Source organism: Onychomys torridus, chromosome 10, assembly GCF_903995425.1.
Source record: "Onychomys torridus chromosome 10, mOncTor1.1, whole genome shotgun sequence".
NCBI lineage: Eukaryota > Metazoa > Chordata > Mammalia > Rodentia > Cricetidae > Onychomys > Onychomys torridus.
In genome coordinates this window covers 87,620,795-87,640,981 of record NC_050452.1, presented here as the reverse complement: position 1 = coordinate 87,640,981, position 20,187 = coordinate 87,620,795, and the positions used below count along the sequence as shown (strand labels likewise).

At 40.8% G+C, this 20,187-nt stretch overlaps 1 protein-coding gene across 2 annotated transcripts in view; it reads left to right on the top strand.

The window, feature by feature from the left end:
* The window catches only part of Slc4a4 (solute carrier family 4 member 4), a 319,163-nt gene that overhangs the window by 166,888 nt on the left and 132,088 nt on the right, over positions 1-20,187 (top strand). For both annotated transcript variants that reach the window (XM_036200218.1, XM_036200219.1), the window contains exon 7: positions 12,078-12,154. In XM_036200218.1, the coding sequence (XP_036056111.1) occupies positions 12,078-12,154 (77 nt within the window). The remainder of the gene's footprint in view (positions 1-12,077; positions 12,155-20,187) is intronic.

Sequence of the window (20,187 nt, the reverse complement as noted above, 5' to 3'; positions counted from 1 at the left end):
TCCAAGCTGGCCTTGAACCTGCAGATCTCCTGCCTCAACCTTCCATGTGCTGTGTTTATAGGCACACCATCATGCCAAGCATCAGAAACACTTTGAATGAAGGACAGACAGTTCTCTTTTTTCTTTGTACTTCTCAGGACTGTCTTTATAGCAAATACTTTCAGGTCTATGTGGCTTTTCATTTGGTCTTTTACCTTTTTCATGACCATCTTCATATCTTCGGAAAGATTTCAGTTATCGATGTAGTATGTTAATGTATTCTACAACAACAACAGCAAAGAAAACCACCCCAAACATTATTTGTGTACTTCCTTCTTCCAATTAGCCTACTAATATTATTTTTTAGTTCCTTATAAATAACTCATAGTGTGGAGTAAAAAAATCTCTTGTTTCAGTTTCTTTATGTAGCAAGATTGACAGGATGTTTTGACTTCTTGTCGAGGACATGAACATCTATATCCTCCTTCCTCCCTCTCTCCCCTGCTGGTGGGACTGGACTCTTTCATTGCTACTCTACTTTCTACTGTCCATGTTAATCAGATCTGTGTTCTTTCTTCTCTCCATTCAATGCTCTGCTTTCTGTCAGTTGAATCTAATGCAGAGAATCCCTAAATAGAATTCACATTATGGCTACATTAATATAGTTTACTCAGAGGCTCTGATGATCTCTCTAAGTACCCCTTTTGCTAAGTAGTTATTTTAAACTGTAGCTTTAAAGTGAATTTTTAAAAACTCAGTTCTCTTCATTATTATTATGTATGTATGTGTATAGTGTGGGGGGGCAGTAGGGAGAAGAGTTGTGCAGGTGCCATAGTGTGCATGTGGAGGTGAGAGGACATGTGGAATTGGTTCTTTTCTTCCACCTTTGTGTGGGTGCTGAGGATTGAACTCAGGTCTCCAGGCTTTAGCCTTCAAACTGATTTAAGAACAAAAGAAAACAAAACAAAACTACATTATTATATTCTTAAGCTCATATCTCAAAGATACTGATAACCTGCAGGATGCTTTGATAGCACGTTTGGGCAGGTTGGTCCCTTCTTGGTGGCTGTGGTGTCATCCCCCCACCCTCCACATAGTTGGCAGTTATTGTGTTTAGGTCTGCTGCATAGTGGATTGTCAGTCATTGATGTCCCTAGCTCTCCTGAGTGGAGATAGTAACTCCCCTTCCTTGGTTTATTTCTTTGTTTTGTTAAATCATACTATCAGGAGATACTAACACTTCTAGAAAATTTTAGTCCCAAATTTAATCATTTTCTCCTAGTCAGTCTATGATTTAGAAGAGCATAGAATTCTTTTAAAAACTGGACACTATTATCGTCTACACAAAGCATTTCTGCTGCTTAAGAAAATTCTTCATTCTGATTCTAGTTAGGGAAGGTGAGGGTGTTCTTTTTGTTTTTGGTGGTTATGAAGTTTTATAACAATTCATCTACATGCTATTTTATTTTTAAACTTTTTTTTTTTTTTTTTTAGTTGTCCTGAGGGGCCCTTGGAATCTGAAGATACATGTAGTTAGAATTTTCTATTGGCCACCACCAGCTCCCAAATAAAAACACGGAGACTTCTTGTTAATTATGAATGCTCTGCCTTAGCTTAGGCTTGTCCCATTACCTTTTATAACTTAATTTAACCTGTTTCTATTCATATATGTTTTGCCTCAGGGATTTTTACCTTTCTTTTTTCCATTCTGTATGCCGCACTTTCCTGCTTCCTTTATGTCTGTCTGTCTGTCTGGCCCCTGGCATTTCCCTGGCATCTTTTTCTTTCTTCCTAGAGCCTAAATTCCTCCTCCTACTTACTCTCCCTGTCTGGAAGTTCTGCCTATACCTCCTCCCTTGCTGGTTAGCTTTTTATTGGACAAATCAGGTGCCTTGGGCAGGCAAGGTAAAGCAGCAATACATCTTTACATAATTAAACAAATGCAACCCATCTTTACATAGCTTAGCAAATATTTGGCCACATTTGCCCCTTTTTGTCTAAAGAAAAAGAACAGTTTTAGCTTTAACTTAGTAAGACTATATACACTGAGAACACTTATCAAGTAAAAATTATAATTACAATATCCAGTCCATTTGCCTTTGGAAAATTCAGAGAAAAAACTCCTTTATCCATCCTATCTTGGTGAGTCCAAAGTTGAGTACCTAATTTCCTTTCTATCCTAACTTGTATTACCAACTCAAAATTATCTTGTTAGTTCTCAAAAATATTTTCTTAGATATTCAATTTAAGCTTCTATTTTTTTCAACCTTATAAACTTTATATCTCTTATGTAAGTTTCTTTTCTGAATTTGGTAACAAGAAAAACTATAACTATAACTGTTTTGTCTCCAACTCCATTAGAGACTCAAGAAGGATATAATATTACCTGAGTAAACAGGAAGTGTAGAGCAAGCAGCTTCCAAAACTGTAGACCTGAAAAAGCCAGCTGGCTGTTTGGACAGTCACCCAAGGTTCCTCTGCAACATTGGAGCATCCATTTTTTGGCCTACAGGCCTAGCATATCTAGCAGACTTTTCTATGAAGCAGGAATTGTAAAGGACTGTCTCACCTTGTCTTGGCAGAGTTCGGCAGTCTTTTTCCTTGTGTCCTGCTTGCCCATACTGTCAGCAGTCAAGGCAAGAGCAGTTTCTTGCCCAGTGGCTAGCTTTGCCACAATGAAAGCAAATTACATAAGGAGGTTCTTTGATGCCCACCATGAAGTAATTTGGTGCTGCCAGGATTCATTTCATGTATGTCTCACATTCATGAAAAAGTCTTAGGTTATTAAACATCTTAAATGCCGTATTCTGTAGGTGTCCAAAGTGTTTGAAGATCATCTATCTAAAATATATCCGTTTAACCTTGAAAACATACCTAACATATCTAAAAAGTTTGATTGCTATAGATGACTATTAATCTGCATTTTTAATTATCCTAACCAGCTTATAATAATACCTTTCAAGGACTAGAACTTTATATTACATTTTAAAATGAGCTGCATAGGTATAATACCTTAAGTTAGAGTAGAAACATACATATGGTATAACAAAATAACCTTAAATTTGTATCAATGTACAAAAATCCATAGCAATGTAAAATATTTGAGATGAATAGTTGTCTTTTTTATCCTATATTCCTTTATCCCCACTAAATGACGACAAACATTCATAACATACTGAATGACCGAAATCCACCTACCCTACCTCTTGGAAGTGTGGGCATTGTGTTTTGTAGACTGTTTCCTGTTGTCTGGTGGGTGACAGTATCCCCAGGGGACCCTGAGAAAGTTGAGATAATGGTCAAGTCCTAAGAAAACTAGTTATAACATTTGCTGTCTAGTCTCTGTAGGATAGGAAAGTAAAAGGCTTTTCTGAAGTTCTGGCTAGAATGGTCTGTGAGCCTGGACCATCTCAGCTAGCAGCTTTGAAGTTGTTCTGAACTCAGAACTCTGAGAACTGCAGCAGAGGCACTCTGAAAGACTGGATCACCTGGGCTATCCATTTTCATTGGTGTTTGATCTCCTTGCTCTGAAAACGCACAAACTTTCAAAGGTAACATGCATATCTGCATTAGCATAAGTATGGACTTTGCATTGTATGCAAGCCTTTCAAAGATGATTTTTTTTTTTTTTTTATGTTTGAGTAAGTAAAAGATACCTTGTTGCAGGAATCCTAAATGGTCTTTGAATAAAAATCCACAGCCAGATATTGGGGTAAATGCTGTAAAATCAGAGAACAATCCACAGCCACTTCTCACCTCACCAACTCCTCAGCCGATCTCCACAAATCCTCAGATAGTCTTCAGCCAAAAAGGCATGAGTTACTGTCTCCTCCCTCCTTATATTACTTTCTCCACACAGCTATATCACTTCCTGTCTCAACTTTCCTAGTGCTGGGATTGATGGCATGTGTGCTTCCCAAATAATGGTAACAATATCTCAAGTGCTTGGATTAAAGGTGTGTGCCACCACTGCCTGGCTGTTTCTCTTTTAGACTGGATTAATCTCCTATAACCCAGTGTGGCCTTGAGTTTATAGAGATCCAGATGGATCTCTGCCTCTGTGCCCCTCCCCACTCCGAGTGCTAGGATTAAAGGTGTATGACACCACTACCTGGCTCTGTCCTCTGATATTCAGGCAAGCTTTATTTCCTAGATGACAAACAATATATCACCACAACATCTGTCAACTTTATACTCTTTTTCAGTTGGTATAACTAAACCTCCATCCATGCCAGATAAGAAGATGGCATGTAATAATAAGTCATGAGGACTCTGTAACCAACGAGATTTATCTTGTCTCCCCCAGTTTCAGAGCTGTTCCTCTGTCAAGGGATCAGCATATATGTTGCCTGTTCTCTAGTTTTCTAGGTTTATTTCTTTATGTCTGTAGTTAAGATTTCCAGGGGTCTCCCCCAATCAAATCTGGTCCCTATTAATTGTAAGAAATACACAGCTTTTCATTTCCTGTGGAAACAAAAGCATAACCTCTCCACCAATGCAATACATTTTCTGAATTCCATTTTAAAGTTAAGACATCCCTAAAGTGTCTAGGCTGGTTTAACTCAGCAATTTCTTTTACAACCCAGTGTCTCTCAGCGGCTGCCATTCACTCATCAGCCTTCAAAAATTCAAAGCCAATAAGGTATCCTACAGGATCCAGACTCCTTGTATCTCCCATCTTTACATGGCTTATTCTTTTTATATTACTTTACTTTTTCTTTAGAGACGTTATGCAATTATTTTTAAACTATTTATATTTATTCTTTCTGATGACTGTCTATACCCATTTTCTTTTCTTTCTCAAGCACCTGTGCACACTGTAACCTTTGGGGTTTTGTTTGTTTGTTTGTTTTGTCTGGACCTGTTTTCCTGTAAAACTGTAGTGTTCTCTGACTGCATGAGCCAAACCTTAAAACTCCTAAGCTTCAGCTAGGCCATTTGCCATGCAGCTCTGGTGTTTGGCTTTGCTTCTTCCTCAGGTCCTTCAGAGCTGAGCCTTAAGCCTGCAGGCCCGGCTGAGAGCTGTGTTGAACTGGGAGCTGCATTTAACCTCTCAGTTCTAGGAAGTTGGTGTTCACATTGTGGCAGGCATTTTTTACTTAGCTTGTTGCTGTTTTTTGCTGTATCTACTTAATCTAGAGGGCACTCAAGTGCTCTCCTGCACAGCAGCACCTCTTAAAGGAGCCATATCCTTTTGTAAAATATTTTCTGCTTTCTTAGGCCCTATGTAGAAATTCAGGCCCCACATTGGATGCCATTTGTAGGTGCAATTTTCCTTCGGCTGCCAAGCAACTCTCAAATAAAGACATGGAGACTTATTATTCATGATGCACTCTCTAGGCATAGAGGTATTCTTGAGAATGGACTTTCCTTCTTTGTCCTTGTTCTGGTTTAATAACACTTTTTATAATCAGATTTTGACATTCTTTACCCCATCCTCTGCCTCTGATCTTTTTCTCTATATTTTCTGGCTTTGTTCCCCATTTCCCCTTTTATGGGCTTTCTTAATCTTTTCTATCTCATTTTGAGAGGTTCTTTTCATGCTCATATGAATGTATATACTGATATTTAAAGCAATTGTTGGTTTGTTCTGAAACCTTTTTCTTGATCTCTTTCAAAGCACCCTGCCTGTGTTAGAGATATAAAACCATTTCAGGACTTTCTCTCTAAGCTAGTAGAGTTTTTATTTTGTTTTCTATATAATATTTCTTTTTCTCAATTTTTATTTATTTTCTTTATGCAATGTAGTTAACTTTTGAGTTTTCTCTTAAATTCCTGTTAGATCTCAAATGCTTCCTTTTTTCAAACAAACAAAACAAACAAACAAAACACAGAGCCTTATTCAAGTTCATGTGGCCTTGAACTTATTGTGTAGCTAAGGATGGCCCTGAGTATAGGAATTCAGGCATGAGCTTGCAAGGAGGTGGCATCAGACTTCTACTGTCCATTCATCTTAAGAGGGGGCAGGAAGTGTTTTCTGTAGCATGAATCTTAACAAGTCTTATTATTAAAATCAAACCTGAAGCCTGGTATTGGGATGAATGCTGGAAGATCAGAGAAACAGAACAAGCCACAGCTTCCTCACCTCGCCAGTTCCTCAGCTGATCTATTTCCTCAGACTGGAAGCTTCTGAATCCTCATCCAGAATGAATCTCAGCTGAACTATTGCTCAAAAGCCTAAAAGCTTCACCAGCTCTAGTTCCTGGTTTTCACGCCTTATATACCTTTCTGCTTTCTGCCATCACTTCCTGAGATTAAAGGCTCTTGTTACCATGCCTGGCTGTTTCCAGTGTGGCCTTGAACTCACGGAGATCCAGATGAATAACTGCCTCTGGAATGCTAGGATTAAAGGTGTGTGTGCCACCATTTTCTAGCCTCTGTATCTAGTGGCTGTTCTGTTCTCTGACCCCAGATATGTTTATTAGGGTGCACAATACTTTGGGGAACACAATATCCCCATAGTTTTCCTCAAGTATGTTCTGGAATTCAGAAGGCTTTACTCTGAGGCACAAACACTTGCATCCCGTTAGCAAAGAGTATCTAAGTGTAAATGCACTGTCTGCTGAATCTTCTGCCCATTGGGGTGGAGCTCAATGGAGACGTGGGACTTTTACTAACCTGTCCTTTTCAACTGCTTCTTGCTCCTGTGAGACTTTACCTGGAATGTCTACAATCCACTTCCTCAAAGATATGCAGGGTGTCTCTGGGGCTTGGTGCCCCTTTCACATACTTGATACTGCCCTTTTGGCACAGCACCAATGGTGTCAGCTTTACCACACTAGCTGCTTTTCTTCTTAGAGAACTTTTGAAATCTTTTGTCTGTGTTGATCTTCCCCCAGTTATTTTCAACTTTCATTGATCTAGTTGTAAGCTCTCCTCTTCCCTGGTATTTTAAATATGTGTGTGTGTGTGTGTGTGTGTGTGTGTGTGTGTGTGTGTGTGTGTGTGTGTGTGGGGGGGAGAGAGAGAGAGAGAGAGAGAGAGAGAGAGAGAGAGAGAGAGAGAGAGAGAGAGAATGAGAATGAATTGAAATACTTAAAAATTAAGCTGCTTTAGGTCACAGTGAAATTGAAATATTCATTATCATTATTAGAACGAAGCCATCATGAATTAGAAAAGTTTAGCTCTGGCTGGTTGTTTATTTAAAATGTCTGGGATCTAAGAGTGAATCTGGAAAAAAAAAACCTCACAAGTAGTCAGAACATTAAAACAGAAAAACAAAAACAACAATAAAAACCACATTGTAGATGTTGAGGTTAAACAGATCAACCAGAGGGTTTGGGTAGCAGTGATTGAAAGAGCAGCAAGTGTTCTACCAAAGAGAATAGAATTTGGGAAGGCTTCTGGATGCCGGTGTTGGTGGCTCTGTCAGCTGACCTCCACATGCATCCAGGTCTCCATATAAGGGCATTCCTTTTCTTTGCCCCATACATTAAGAATGACTTCAGCTTTTGGCTGAATGTCACTCCTACTTTGATAGTTCCATGAATCTTTTGATGTCTTCTTTCTACCAGACTCACTCCTCCTCCCATAGTGCTCATGTGCTTTGAGTTATTTCTGTTTTCCTTGCTCGTCTCTTCCCCAGGCCTCTTGTCTTTTAGCTGAACTCCCCATCCCTGCCTTTTGCCTCACTTCCTGGATTTTCCTCTGCAGGTGTCTCTTCCAGTCTTACTGCTTCTGGCTTCTGTTGTACTGGTAGCGCACAGATACTCGCCAGCTTGGCCGTGTCTTTCTGCCCTCGACTTCTAGGTCGGTTACACACTGTTTCATTATTTACCAACTCAGGCTTTCCAAGACTAAAGGGTCCTTTCTGCGAGCGAGTCCAGCGAGCACCTCCCTCCATAAGAAACGGGGTTAGCACAGTTGCATTTATAGCAGTTTCCAAATGGAGGTCAAACAACCTACTCATTTATTAAAAATATTCAGGAAGGGCTACTAATTCTCTGAGGCTGTGAACAAGACAGAATGAGGGCCTTGACATGGGGCTTAAAATTTATATTACATCGGAAACAAACAACAAAACCACCTAGAAAAAAAAGAAATAAAAAGTGAAATGATCCAAGATACCCAAATGGATGTTCCTTAGTTATGAAATTCCTTCAAAGGGCTCCAAATGACTGGTAATGTTTTCTCAGTTTCTTTAGCCTACTGTTTACACTCTGCTGATTTTTGCATTTTATGTCAAGGGTGGTAACTAGGAATGGAGGGCTTAGAGATATTGTTCAGTTTTTTGTTGTTGTTGTTTATTTGATTCTTTTTGTTGTACTTGAGGATATCTCTGGATAATCTGTTGTCATAGAAAACAAGACCATTCTTTTTAGACTTTCTCAGTCAACCTCATTATAAGTGTGCCATTATATTCCTTTTATTCAGCAGCTGAAAATTGTTATTTAGTTACTCATGAGAATAAAGAATTCCAGTGTGGTTCAGAAGTCATGAAATCCTTGTTTTAGCTTGCCTCTCTGGATTTTATTAGCTTCTTATGGAGGTATGAGGTAAGGTGGGGGTTAAACTTTCATTGTATCATATAAATATGTGCATTTTATGCACACATTTAAGTATTATTTTCCTATGCTGTACATTTCTTCACCTCTTTTTCAAGTACCTAATAGATACAATTGCAAAGGACTTTTTAAATTGCTAAACATATAGTAAAGAATAACAATGATTTTCAAGCAGTACAGAGTATAATTAATTTTTATAGAAACAGTATGTACCTGCCAAATGGGTACTTTAAAAATGAAACAGCTCTCGATTGTGTGAAGCTGCTTGGAAATATGATTCTCCAATGCTTTCTTTTCCTATAGCCTGAAAACAGTGATACGGATATTAATTATGACTGTGCACACAAGACTGGTTCTTCCCTTTTTTTTTTTTTAAAAAAAAATCACACTTTAGAAGCAAAGTTCCTTTGCGCCAAGAACAGTCCCAAGATATTTGAATGTCCTGCATTTTAGTTGGAAAGAGGACTTGAATGCAGCCTTGAGTAAGTTACCACCTGTCCCCAAAGGTAACATCCTCTACGACACTGATGTTTCACCCACTGGTGCCAGGTGACAGTCTTCTCTCGACCTCTCAGGCAGTGCTGCGGCGTGATGAGTTGGTATTGCATGCCCTGACTCTAAATACAGAGCACTGATTTATTCTGACAACATGTCCTGTTACGTACCTGTTGCAAGATGTAGACAATACCTCGTTGTTAGGGGCCTGTTGTGTAACAGCTTCCCGTGTTTGTTAAAATCCACACACAGATTTCTGATTCCCAGATACAGCCTAGTGTGTAATCTCTTTTGGCTCTTGTCCTGTCTTCTTTGGTTTTGGTGATATGTTTCTGTGGTCAAAGTGAGTTTCCAAAACAAAGTTATTTATCGATTTGGTTGTATAGGTGAGGAATCAAGGGAAAAACCAAACATTCTTTGGTGCGTGTTTATGCAGTGAAGTTGCAAATTTAATGATTTGCTGCAGGTCGGGCAGGTGACAGTAGTGGCTTTGCAACAGGGCAAGTGGCCAGAATGATGCCTTGGACTTCCCGGCTCAGTGTGGCGTTGTCAACGCAGAGTCCCAGCCGCGCATCGCCTGCCAAGATGATTTTTCATTTTGAGTAGTGGTTCTCTGTATTTACCATACTGCAGTGCTACTTGGAAGGTTGGATAAAACTCCTTTTCTATGTTTCGTGCCCAGAGTTTTGTTGGAGCCAGTATGGGGTGAGCCTCAAACTTGGCTTCTAGTGAGCAGTGCCCCTGTGGTGTGGATGTGATGCTGCTGGCCTTGGGTCCTCACTTTGGTTAGCGTGGAGTCAGAGCACTGGGAAGCATTTGATTGTTGTGGGCTCCAGGTGTTGGGCATGAAGGTGCTGCATCTGATAGGGAAAGAGATAGGAAAAGACTAACCAATTCCAATCATCTTACCCATTGTCCTGGATTTGTCTGCCTCGGAGCTGTTACAATATATGCTACAAAATTGAACATTCATATTAATTATTTTTATTACAGGAAATCAGATCAAATTTAGGAGGGTCAGTGGATTTGATTGTTTGTTAACACAGACTTCTTCTTCTCATCTGGTTCCTGCATCCTTCTTCAGCTTGCATCTTTCTCTGCACAGAGTAACTAGAGATTAGCCACAAGATTCGGAAGGAGAGAAATGAGACAGGATTTGTTTCTTTGGCAAGACTGAAACGACAATCAAGTTTATCATTATAACAAAACCCTCATTGTTTTGGCTCTTAGCTGTTCAGGCTTTGTGGCAAGGACAATGGTTGGTTCAAATATGCCTTACAGTGTTTATCATAGATTTCCAAAGCAAATCCATATATTTAATCTGTTAGGCCAAAACTTTAATTTATTTAACTTTTAGATTATATCATTACTGCCACTTAAATAAAATGAATATAATAATTAGAAGTCTGCCTGCTCTGTTTCTCACCAAAGGCAGTGTTTAACTTGTGTGTGTGATCAGGACTGCTCAGCCTTCTTTGATTAATACTTCATAATTCTCATTCAGGAAGAACTTTCATCCAGGTAGTGTCAGTGACCGGTTTTGTGTTTTAAATGAAAGGACAAAGTTAAACCTACTTATCATTTCCCATTAGTTTCAGTCTCTACATTATCTGGGGGTGGTCAGGTTTGTGCCTGACACCTTTTGAATCAAGTGGACACCAGAACTTTAGAATGCAGTTCAAAACATAAAATGCTGCCTTCAACAGGACTCCTTTAATTTTGCTTATGAAACACTTTGTCAGATGTTACTTTCTTTTAAATAATGCCCTGTGCTCAAATTTTCCTAGAATAAAACACCCTGCCAGGTACAGGATTTAAGAGATCTAGGCCATGCTTACTCAATGAAATGCAGTGGAGTGGAAAATACCCTGTCTTCCTGGCTCAGAACACTGGGTCTTTTCTGATATAGTGCTTCAAGGGGATTATATTATTTAAAGAGCTGCTGTTACTCCTACATTAACTTACTCTGAGCAGATTTTCGTCTTTTGTAAGATTGTGTGTTGGAGTTTCCATTGGAGGGAATTTGAGTCTATGAACAATGGTTTCAAGTCAAGGAGAAGCTGTGCTTGAACATGGTGCTGGCTTTCAACCTTTGCCCTCTTGCTGGGAAGACTTGCCTGAGTCAGATCATTGAGGATTAATAGGGAGTGCATTGCTCAGCACCCTGCAGGGCTTGGGTCAAAAGCCTTGGCTTTGAAGAGTTACTGTTTTGCTTAATAAGCCTAGGAATTTCAGGTCCCAATGCAAAATGAAAACCCAGGATTCTGTTGATTAACATGGTCTCTCTGCAGTCTGCCAGCCTGTGAGTCTTCTGGATATCCCGTCTGTTGTGTGTAACAGTGTTGGGAATAACTGGGGAGGTTACTAGTGAGTTTGACCTCTGGCTGTTACAGGAAGATTGGTACATGCAGTGTCCCATGCCCTGTACAATTCATCCTTCTCCTTGAAGAGGTTTGGCATGTTATAGAGAAAAAAGGAAAGTGTTTACCCTGGCAGTAGGAATACTGAGTGGTCAAGGGAGCCTGTGACAATACTGTTTTGAGGCAGACTGGGGATTCTGGGCCAGATACCCACAAGGGTAATGATTTGTGACCAAAATGTCTGCTGGGCAAAGGAGGGTGGGTAGCTTTTCTGGGTGACCAGAGAGACTCATGGGCTTGGAAGGATAGCCCACGCCAAGGGTAGAGGGTATCCAGGCATATGCTCTGGAGCAGTTCTGATGCTGATAGGTAGGAGCTGTGTCTGGGCGTGAAGCAAAGGCAAAGGGAGCAGTAGACTAGACCTGTGTAAAAGGCAGTGAGAGACAGGATCACAGCTGGGGAAACAGGTTTTTACACTGACTGGTTTAGATATATGTATGGTTTAACTTAACTTGAACTCTATCCAGGAAATTAGAGCAAGTATTTGGGATTGTACATACTTTCCACTTAGCTATATTTATATTCCAGCTTGAACTCAGGAAAACTCTACAGGATCTAATGTGGTTAAAAAGCCTGGTCACTGTTCTCATCACCATCTCCCAGTGTTTACAAAATGCTCAACCAAAGTCTGTGCCCTGGGAAAGAAGTTTCTAATCAGAGTTCACTTGTGTTTTTTCAGGTAGCCCAGCCATGACCCATAGGAACCTGACATCCTCCAGTCTAAATGACATTTCTGATAAACCAGAGAAGGACCAGGTAAGCAAAGACTTTTCCTCTTAGAAATTGAAGACTGACCATTTATCTAACAGATGCTGTGTTGATAAGAGATAGTGGTTGTCACCACTCAAATAGACATTATGTGCAAATAGGAGTTGGCTCTTTTTCTAAGAAAGAAAGCAAATGTGTGGGACCAGAGGAGAAGCCAGCAAGTCTTGGCTTTGACTTTTGTGGTGCATTCACCTGGGCTTTTTTAGCTTTGAAACTACAGTTGGCTGAGCCTGGGTTTAAGTGGGTTATTTTATGAAAAAGTATTTTGGTGTACTATAAGAGGTGCTAGCAATCGTATATCATTAAATGTCTGTTTGTAATGAAGGACAGACAGGTAAGTAATAAGGGATGTTAATTGAGTAAATATGGTTTTTTGGTACTTGTTTCAAAATTGGCTAGGTGTGAGATGGTCCCAGCTTCCCCTGTTAAATGGGAACAGTACTTCATGTATAATTCAGAAAACCGTGCATCTGATTCTTTCTCTTATCACTTTCTTTTGTGTCCTTTGATATAACACTAGAACACAATTCTAGTTGGCTTCATGCTTAGTGCACTAACTAGGTAGCAGTCCCAAGGCCTTCTTCTTTATCTGTCTCTTTAAGTGGGGTAGCTTTGACTTTTTTTTTTTTTCCAAACTTTACTATTTTTTTCCATAAAAACAAATTTATGATAGTCTTAATTCTTTAAGTGGCAGCCCCTATAGTAATGACAAGAGATTTATAGGCCATGGTGAATTCTAAAAAGTACAGGAAAGGTGAAATTACTCTCTTACTTATGAAGTGGCTCTTGGATTCTAGCTTTCAACCTTGGGAGCTTCCTGAAAAGGCCTTCAGTTGCCCAGATCAGATCACTAGGCAAACCTTGGGAGCTACACTCCTGTTCTCATCTTCTCTCAGTTCAATATGCTTTTTGTGTTCTTGCTCCCCTTCCCCCTGGAGATTAGAAGCACAATAGGTTTCTAGCAGGTTGAGTTTGACATTTCCCTGAGATCTGTCTTCCTTCTTACCTTTATCTGCTGGTGTTCGTGGAAGATGCCTTGCATCAGGACAGATGACTGTCCTCAGCATGACCTTGATATTTTCTCTTGACTCCTTGGGCTGCTCCTGTACAAACATTGACATGGTTAATTCTATTGCCTTCTTCGGATGCTTCTGGACATAGTCAAGGTCCAGGATGTTGGCTCTTGAATGTGTTGGTAAGTACACACCTGTGGCAGAAGGCGAATGTGAACCCTTAGAATTTCCTTCAAGCTGCCCTGCTCACTGTGGCTCCATCCAGCTTTTATCAAACAGTGCTAATTATTCACACCCTTTGATAGGGGATTTGAACTTAGATAAGGAAACACCAACTAGGGTTGGCATATCTGGCTGATACAGTTTTGAATAAGTCTTCTTTTATTAGGGACAATCATCTTTAGCTAGAAATTTGTGAATAGGCAGATGATAAATGCTGTCTGAGAGAACTTTCTTATTTTGTTGGGTCTCTTTAAATGTGGGCGTAGGTAGAGAAGTTTCATGGCTTACAATTTGAATTACATCAAATTTATCTTCAAGTATCAGAATACATTTGAGCATCATGGGCCTTGGTTGTTGATTTTGCTCTAAGATGTGTGTGGCTTATGTTCTTGAAATCAACCTTTTTTTTTTTTTTTTTGCCTCCTATCAGTATACCATAGTTGCTCAGGTTGATGTCAAAGACCAAGAGAAAAAACTCAGCTCAGCTCAGGGATTTTACTGGCTCTGTTTTTAAAGCTAGCAAATGAAAGTGAATGGGTGTAGCTTAAGAGATTTTATCCATCCAAATATAGCTGTCACTGTAGCCAGTTAGTCCAGGGAGGTCTTTCTCCAAAAGGATCTCTGTTCTTTGCTTCCTTCCAAAGGCTGGAGAGGAGTTTAAACTGTCCAGTCTTGTTCCCGTTAGTCCTGGAGGAGGGGCAATGGAGTAAAAGTGTGCTAATGCTTTCCACACAAAAGCATGTGGAGACTTTTAAGGCAGACAGACAAACAAACTGGACTTGCAGATGAAGCTCTATTAACCCCAGGTTTTATTTTTGTAACCTGTTTTAATACCATAAACCTGGGTTTTTCTTTTTTGTTCTCTTTCTTTTTAAACCCACCCTCCCTCCCTCCCTCCCTCCCTCCCTCCCTCTCTTCCTTCCTCCTTTCTTTTCCTCTGTCTGGGTGTGGAAAACAGGTTGCCATACTCAAATTTGTTTTGAAAAAGCACTTATAATTAATTAGCCTGTGTCCTGGAAATGAGTTTGACAGTGAAGTCAAACTTGTCCTGTGTGCTTTTCCAACCTGTTCTCCCAAACTTCCGTCTAATGGCAGCTGAAGTTTCTGATTGACAGATGGTTCTGCCTGGATACAATCTGAACAGTTGTATCTGGGCCTCATGACTTCCTGCTACACAAGAGATAGGCTTTATGTTTGGAGTTCTGAAGAGGAACAGAATGGCTCTTTCCAACAGATCCAGGGTGACATAATTTGAGGGCACATTTTAATGGGATTCTGTCTTGAGGAAGCAGAAGACAGAAATCTGTGGACTGCACTTTTTCTTCCTTGCTCTCCAAGCCTATGCGCCCAGGATTTCAGTAGTGGCTGCCCGATTGAAAAATAGCTCAAAACAGTTAAGAGCAGCAGAAAAGCATACTCCAAATGGGGCGATTCAGTGCTTTAGCAGCCTCCCCGCTCGGATGTTATGTTTATTAAGCAGAAAAAAACACCTGTGAGGCATACAGTAACAGTACATCTGGAGCTCATCGACTTGTGTATCTACATAAATCCATTTTGTTGTTGTTGTTGTTGTTGTTGTTGTTGATGTTGTTGCTGCTGCTGCTCTGGAGTGTTCTTTTGCATTAGCCAGTTGTTTTTCCCAATTGTCTTTGCTTTGTCTTCCTATCTTCCTTCGTAGCTTCTCTGTTCTTTGAAAAATGGAGCTGTACAATAGAGGTAATGCAGATGTAAGGCTTGAACATTAGGGTTCAGGAGTGAGGTGAAAGCACATGACAGGGGATGGTGGCTTTTTGCTTTCCTAGCACCAGGGATCACACCTGGGGTTTCCCATAAGATACAAGTCTGCAACCACTGATCCATCTCTCCAGCCCTAAGATGGCTGTCCTCAGCATTAGCTTGTTAGCTTTCACTCTTAGAGAGGTACTGTGCTTATAACTTTAGAGGGCTTGACTCTTAGAGGCTATCAATGGTGCAGGGTTATCTCACATTTGCAGATTAAATGTTAGGGCAAACTGCAGCTCGTCGATCCACAGTGCATGTTGTAGGTATAGAAGCATGTTGCAGAGTCTCAAGAATACAGGTAAAGGTCATGTGACCTTGTAACCTCTTAATCTGGCTACCTCACTGTTTAACAGAATTCTCAGGCAAGGGATCACATAGGTCTCCTGGAGGAATTGGATCTAGGATTAATTTTTAACGTGTCTCATGGTTATTTTAAGCATCATCTGCTGTTCATCATCTTTAAGTATACTTGGAAGCCTTGATTTTTATTTTTGAAGTCTTGGTCATTTATGGAAGTAGATGTAAATTTAACTAGTTTGTCGGAGAGTAAGAGGATAAACCATTAAGTCATGTCTGAATTTGCTGTCTTGACAACTAGAAGATGGAGTCTAGAAGGACACAGTGTGTGACTTACTGCTCTTCTCATTCTTCTCACACACACAATGCAGGATTGACTCAACCGAGCTTGGTTGGGGTGATGCTTTCATGGCTTCAAAAGAGAATTTCCATTGTAGGGCCTTCACACAGGCTCTTTCATATCCACCGATGTAGACATGCACGAAGGCAGTGCCTTTTCTCCTCTGTGGGGCTGCTGAACACGCACGGTCCATCTTCCCTCTGTGGAGGAAGTCGCAGTGAAGTCTTTCTGAGGTTATAATCTTGTCTTTCAAATGTTCTCAGGGGCCTTTGGGACATTGCTATGTCAGGAGAGCTCCAGACAGAATCACATCTGTGAAAACTGGAGAACAACGACATGTTGTCAGTCCTTAGATGGCCACAGTCACAGCAAGTTTGGTAGTAGCCACAGTTACCCCATGGCCCCATGGCCCCAGCTTTCCCTCAGCTGTGTGTTTTGTTATTTTTTTTTCAATTTTTCAATGCATTTTGGTTAAAATAGGATTGTACCACGTTCTCCCTTCTCTTTCCTCCATCCAGCCCCTGCCAGGACCCACTCCTGTAGTTGGAAGGTTTCCTGTGTCCCAGCCAGCTGGTGGTCTGGACAAATTTCTCCCAAGTAAAAACACAGAGGCTTATATTAATTATAACTGCTTGGCCATTAGCTCAGGCTTATTACTGACTAGCTCTTACACTTACTTTAGTCCATAATTCTTATTTATGTTTAGCCTCATGGCTTAGTACCTTTTCTCAGTTCTGTCTTGTCATCTTGCTTCCTCTGTGTCTGTCTGGTGACTCCTGACTCCCTTTCCTCTTCCCAGAATTCTCCTCATCTGCTTATCCCATCTATACTTCCTGCCTGGCTACTGGCCAATCAGCATTTTATTTATCAACCAATCAGAGCAACACATATTCACAGCATACAGAACATCATCCCACAGCACCCTCCCAACTCTCAAATTGATAGCCTCTTTTTCTTTGACTATTATTGTTGCATGCACGCATGTACTCATGCATATGTGCACCCCCTCCAAGTTATCAAAATACAATCTATTGAGTCCATTTTTATTGTTTGTTTGTATATGGTTTCAGGGCTGACCACTTTCTGTTGCATAACCAATAAGGGGTTCATCTCTGGGAGAGGCTAATTCTGCCTCTCTCAGGCTTCATTAAATACCTGTTGTTCTTTATCCAGGGGTAGGACCCTGTGAGATTCCTGCCTTCTGCATTGACATGTCTATTGATACTGCCATTCTCACAGTTCTGGTCTTGTTTAAGCAGCGCTTTCTGAGACTGTTTCACAGCAGACATCCTGGTATTCTGACTCTTAGAAGCTTCCCACCCACTCTTCTGCATTATTTCCTTAGCCATAGATGCAGGAGCTGTGATATAGATGTTTCCACTGCGGCTGGGCCCTCCAAGGTTTTATGAACTCTGTATTGTTTCCAGTTATGTTTTCTTGGGATGGTCTCTGTTTGCTCTAAAGAGAGGTTTCTTTGAAGCAGGATGGTAGCTATACTTACCTCTGAGTATAAGGTTACAATTTAGAATGCAGGAAGGAACTTTCCTGGTCTGGAAAAGTGGCAATAGGAGATTCTTTTCTAAGGTACCTGACCTCACTAGCCCTAGACATTGGCTAGGTTTCTATTACCAGGTATGATTGCCCTCGTCTTTGAGGGTGTTGAGAGTTTAATACAGGTGATACAACATAAGAAATGGAAAAATGGGGAGGGGCACCAACTGGGGAGGAGGGAGAGAGGTCAGTACAGAAGAAGGAGGGACGATATACTAAGGTTGTTTGATAATGTCTCAAGGAATGATATTATTTTATATTTCCCAAAAATGATGCACAATACTCATGCATGTATGTGTCTCTGTGCATGCATGCATGTGTGTGCATACGTGTGTCTTAAAAGAAGTTATGCCACTTGGGCTGACAGTGCTTCCACAAGAACCATAGACTAACAAAATCCCCAGTACGAGACACCAGAAACCTCCATTTGAATGATTGGTCAGGGGAGTCCAAGTGACTCCCAAAATAATATAGTCTATTGATATAGCGCTCGGTTGATTCTCAGAGGTGGAAGGTAAGTTCCTTGTATTAGTCAGGGTTGTCTAGAGGAACAGAACTCATAGAATGAATGTGTGTATGTATGCATGTAGGTAGACTTTGTTAGAGTGGTTTACAGGCTGTGGCCCAGCTAGTTCAACCATGGCTGTCTCCCAATGGAAAGCCAAGAATCCAGTAGCTGTTGAGTCGGTCAGCAGGTCTTCAGCCTGAGTTGTAAGCTTGAAGAAGTAGGCGCTAATGCCAGTGAGGGAATCAATACTCGTAACCAGCTACAGAGTCTCCAGCATGGCAAGTTAGCCACACACGGCCAATGCTTGACACTTACATGTTGGTGGTGTTGGTTGTCTAATCAGTTGTATGTCTAATCAGTTCTGAAAGACGAATGAAATCATACCTGGTGATAGCTCCGAAAGGACTGTGGATGGTCATGTAACGCTTATCCTTTAGCTCCTTTCGAATAGCATCAGCTTGCACCGAGACAGTTAACAATGCTGACATGTCATCAGACTTAGTGTAGCCCCCCTCTCCCTGCTCTCTGTTCTCTTCCATGTTTCGAAAGCTTTAACCACTGGTGGCTGTTAGAGGTTGAGTACTGACGTTAATACTAGTTTCATGTATTCACTCAGAAAACGTGGAAGTGACCGTGAAGGGGGAATGTGTTTGAATGTCAGGCCGCACGTGTACTCTTGTGATCTGAGTGTCTTCACTAGAAATTATTACCCATGCTCTTGATAGTAGATCCCAGGGGTGGTGAGTGAGGCTGATTTATCTTCTGAGTCCTAGTTTGGGACTAGAGATGGAGAGCAGGCACTAGTGCTAAGAAAACAAACAAATAAGATAATTCCCCACCACAAGGAGAACCTGTTTGGATAATGGAACAAGGGCGTGTCGGGAGATAGGGAGACATAGTGGGTAGGGGTGTCAGCAGAGGAGATCAGGGGAAGCCTTTTTTCCTAGGCTGAGGGAAAAGCAAGTACAGAGGCCCCAAGGCAGGAATGACTATGTTTTATTTAAAAACAGGAAAAAAGAAGTCCAGAGTGAGTGGCTGAAGCAAAGCTAGCTAGCAGGTGTGCAGTGGTAAAAGAGGCCGGGAACACAGTTGGGGGGACCTTTTTATTTTATTATAAGTGCAGCACAGCACTATTTTTGGCTCTTTACCTGGAGAGTTGCATGTTCTGATTTACATTTTAAAGTGATCACTGTGGATACCGTGATAGGATGGAGGAATTTGCCAATGTTCCGGATCACCTGGTGGTGTTACTATATAAAGCATTGTATGAGTGCCTCTGTGTTTTAAATTGAGAACGTATAACCTAACAATGCCAGTTCCTTATGTATTAGCCATAAACGTGAAGGCCTTATTAGTACCAACAGAGGAAGTTCTTCATAAGAACTGTGAGAAATAAAGAGACTCCCTAGTTTAAAGTATTTCCTAGGAACTGTTGAAGAATTATTCCACACTAATGAAAACATTTAAATATTCTAACACACTGTAAGTGGGCAATAGACATACTGTGGGAGAATATAATATTGGAGCTTTTGAGTGATTATATTCACACTGGCAGTCCTCTCTATGTCCCTGTGACTGAAATCAGTCATTCCAGCTGAGTAATGACACATGATTAATGCTACTAATGCTGTCTACACTGGAGGCTTCACTGAGGAGTGGACAAGCAGGAGAGTTATTATGCTTGGAAAGGAACATTGGAGTGTGCAGGAAAGTAAAATCATCTCTGAGTGGTTCTGTGGTAGCAGCCTTTCATGTCTCTGTCTCAGTCACTGTCTGTCTCTTTCTCTATCTCTGTGTTTGTGTGTACGTGTGTGTGTGTGCGCGCACAAGTGCACAAGTGCACATGCTGGAGGCCAGTGGTTGATGTTGGATGTCTTTCATAGTTGATTTCCATCTTACTTTTTGAGGCATGGTCTCTCATTGAGTCTGGAGTTCCCTGACTTGGCTAGACTCTGTGGTTGCTGAGCTGTAGTGGTCCTGTCTCTGCTCCCCTGGTGCTGGGGTTGCTGACACATTGCCACACACAGTTTTTACTTAGATGCTGGGGATCTAAATTCAGGTCCTCATAGTTGTGTGGATAAGCACTTGACTGAGTAATCCATATCCTCAGCACTCCATGTCACAGTCTTGTCTGAACTTGAGCTCTGAATGTGGGGAGCACCACATCCCTGCATTATACATTTAACAAAAGGGCTTGTAGTTACGACATATCTTAAATAATAAACTGGCAAGTGGTATACTAGATATTTCTATTTTCTTTTGTTCTTTTCAGTTTGCACCATTCTACCTGCCAGCTCTTCTGTGTATG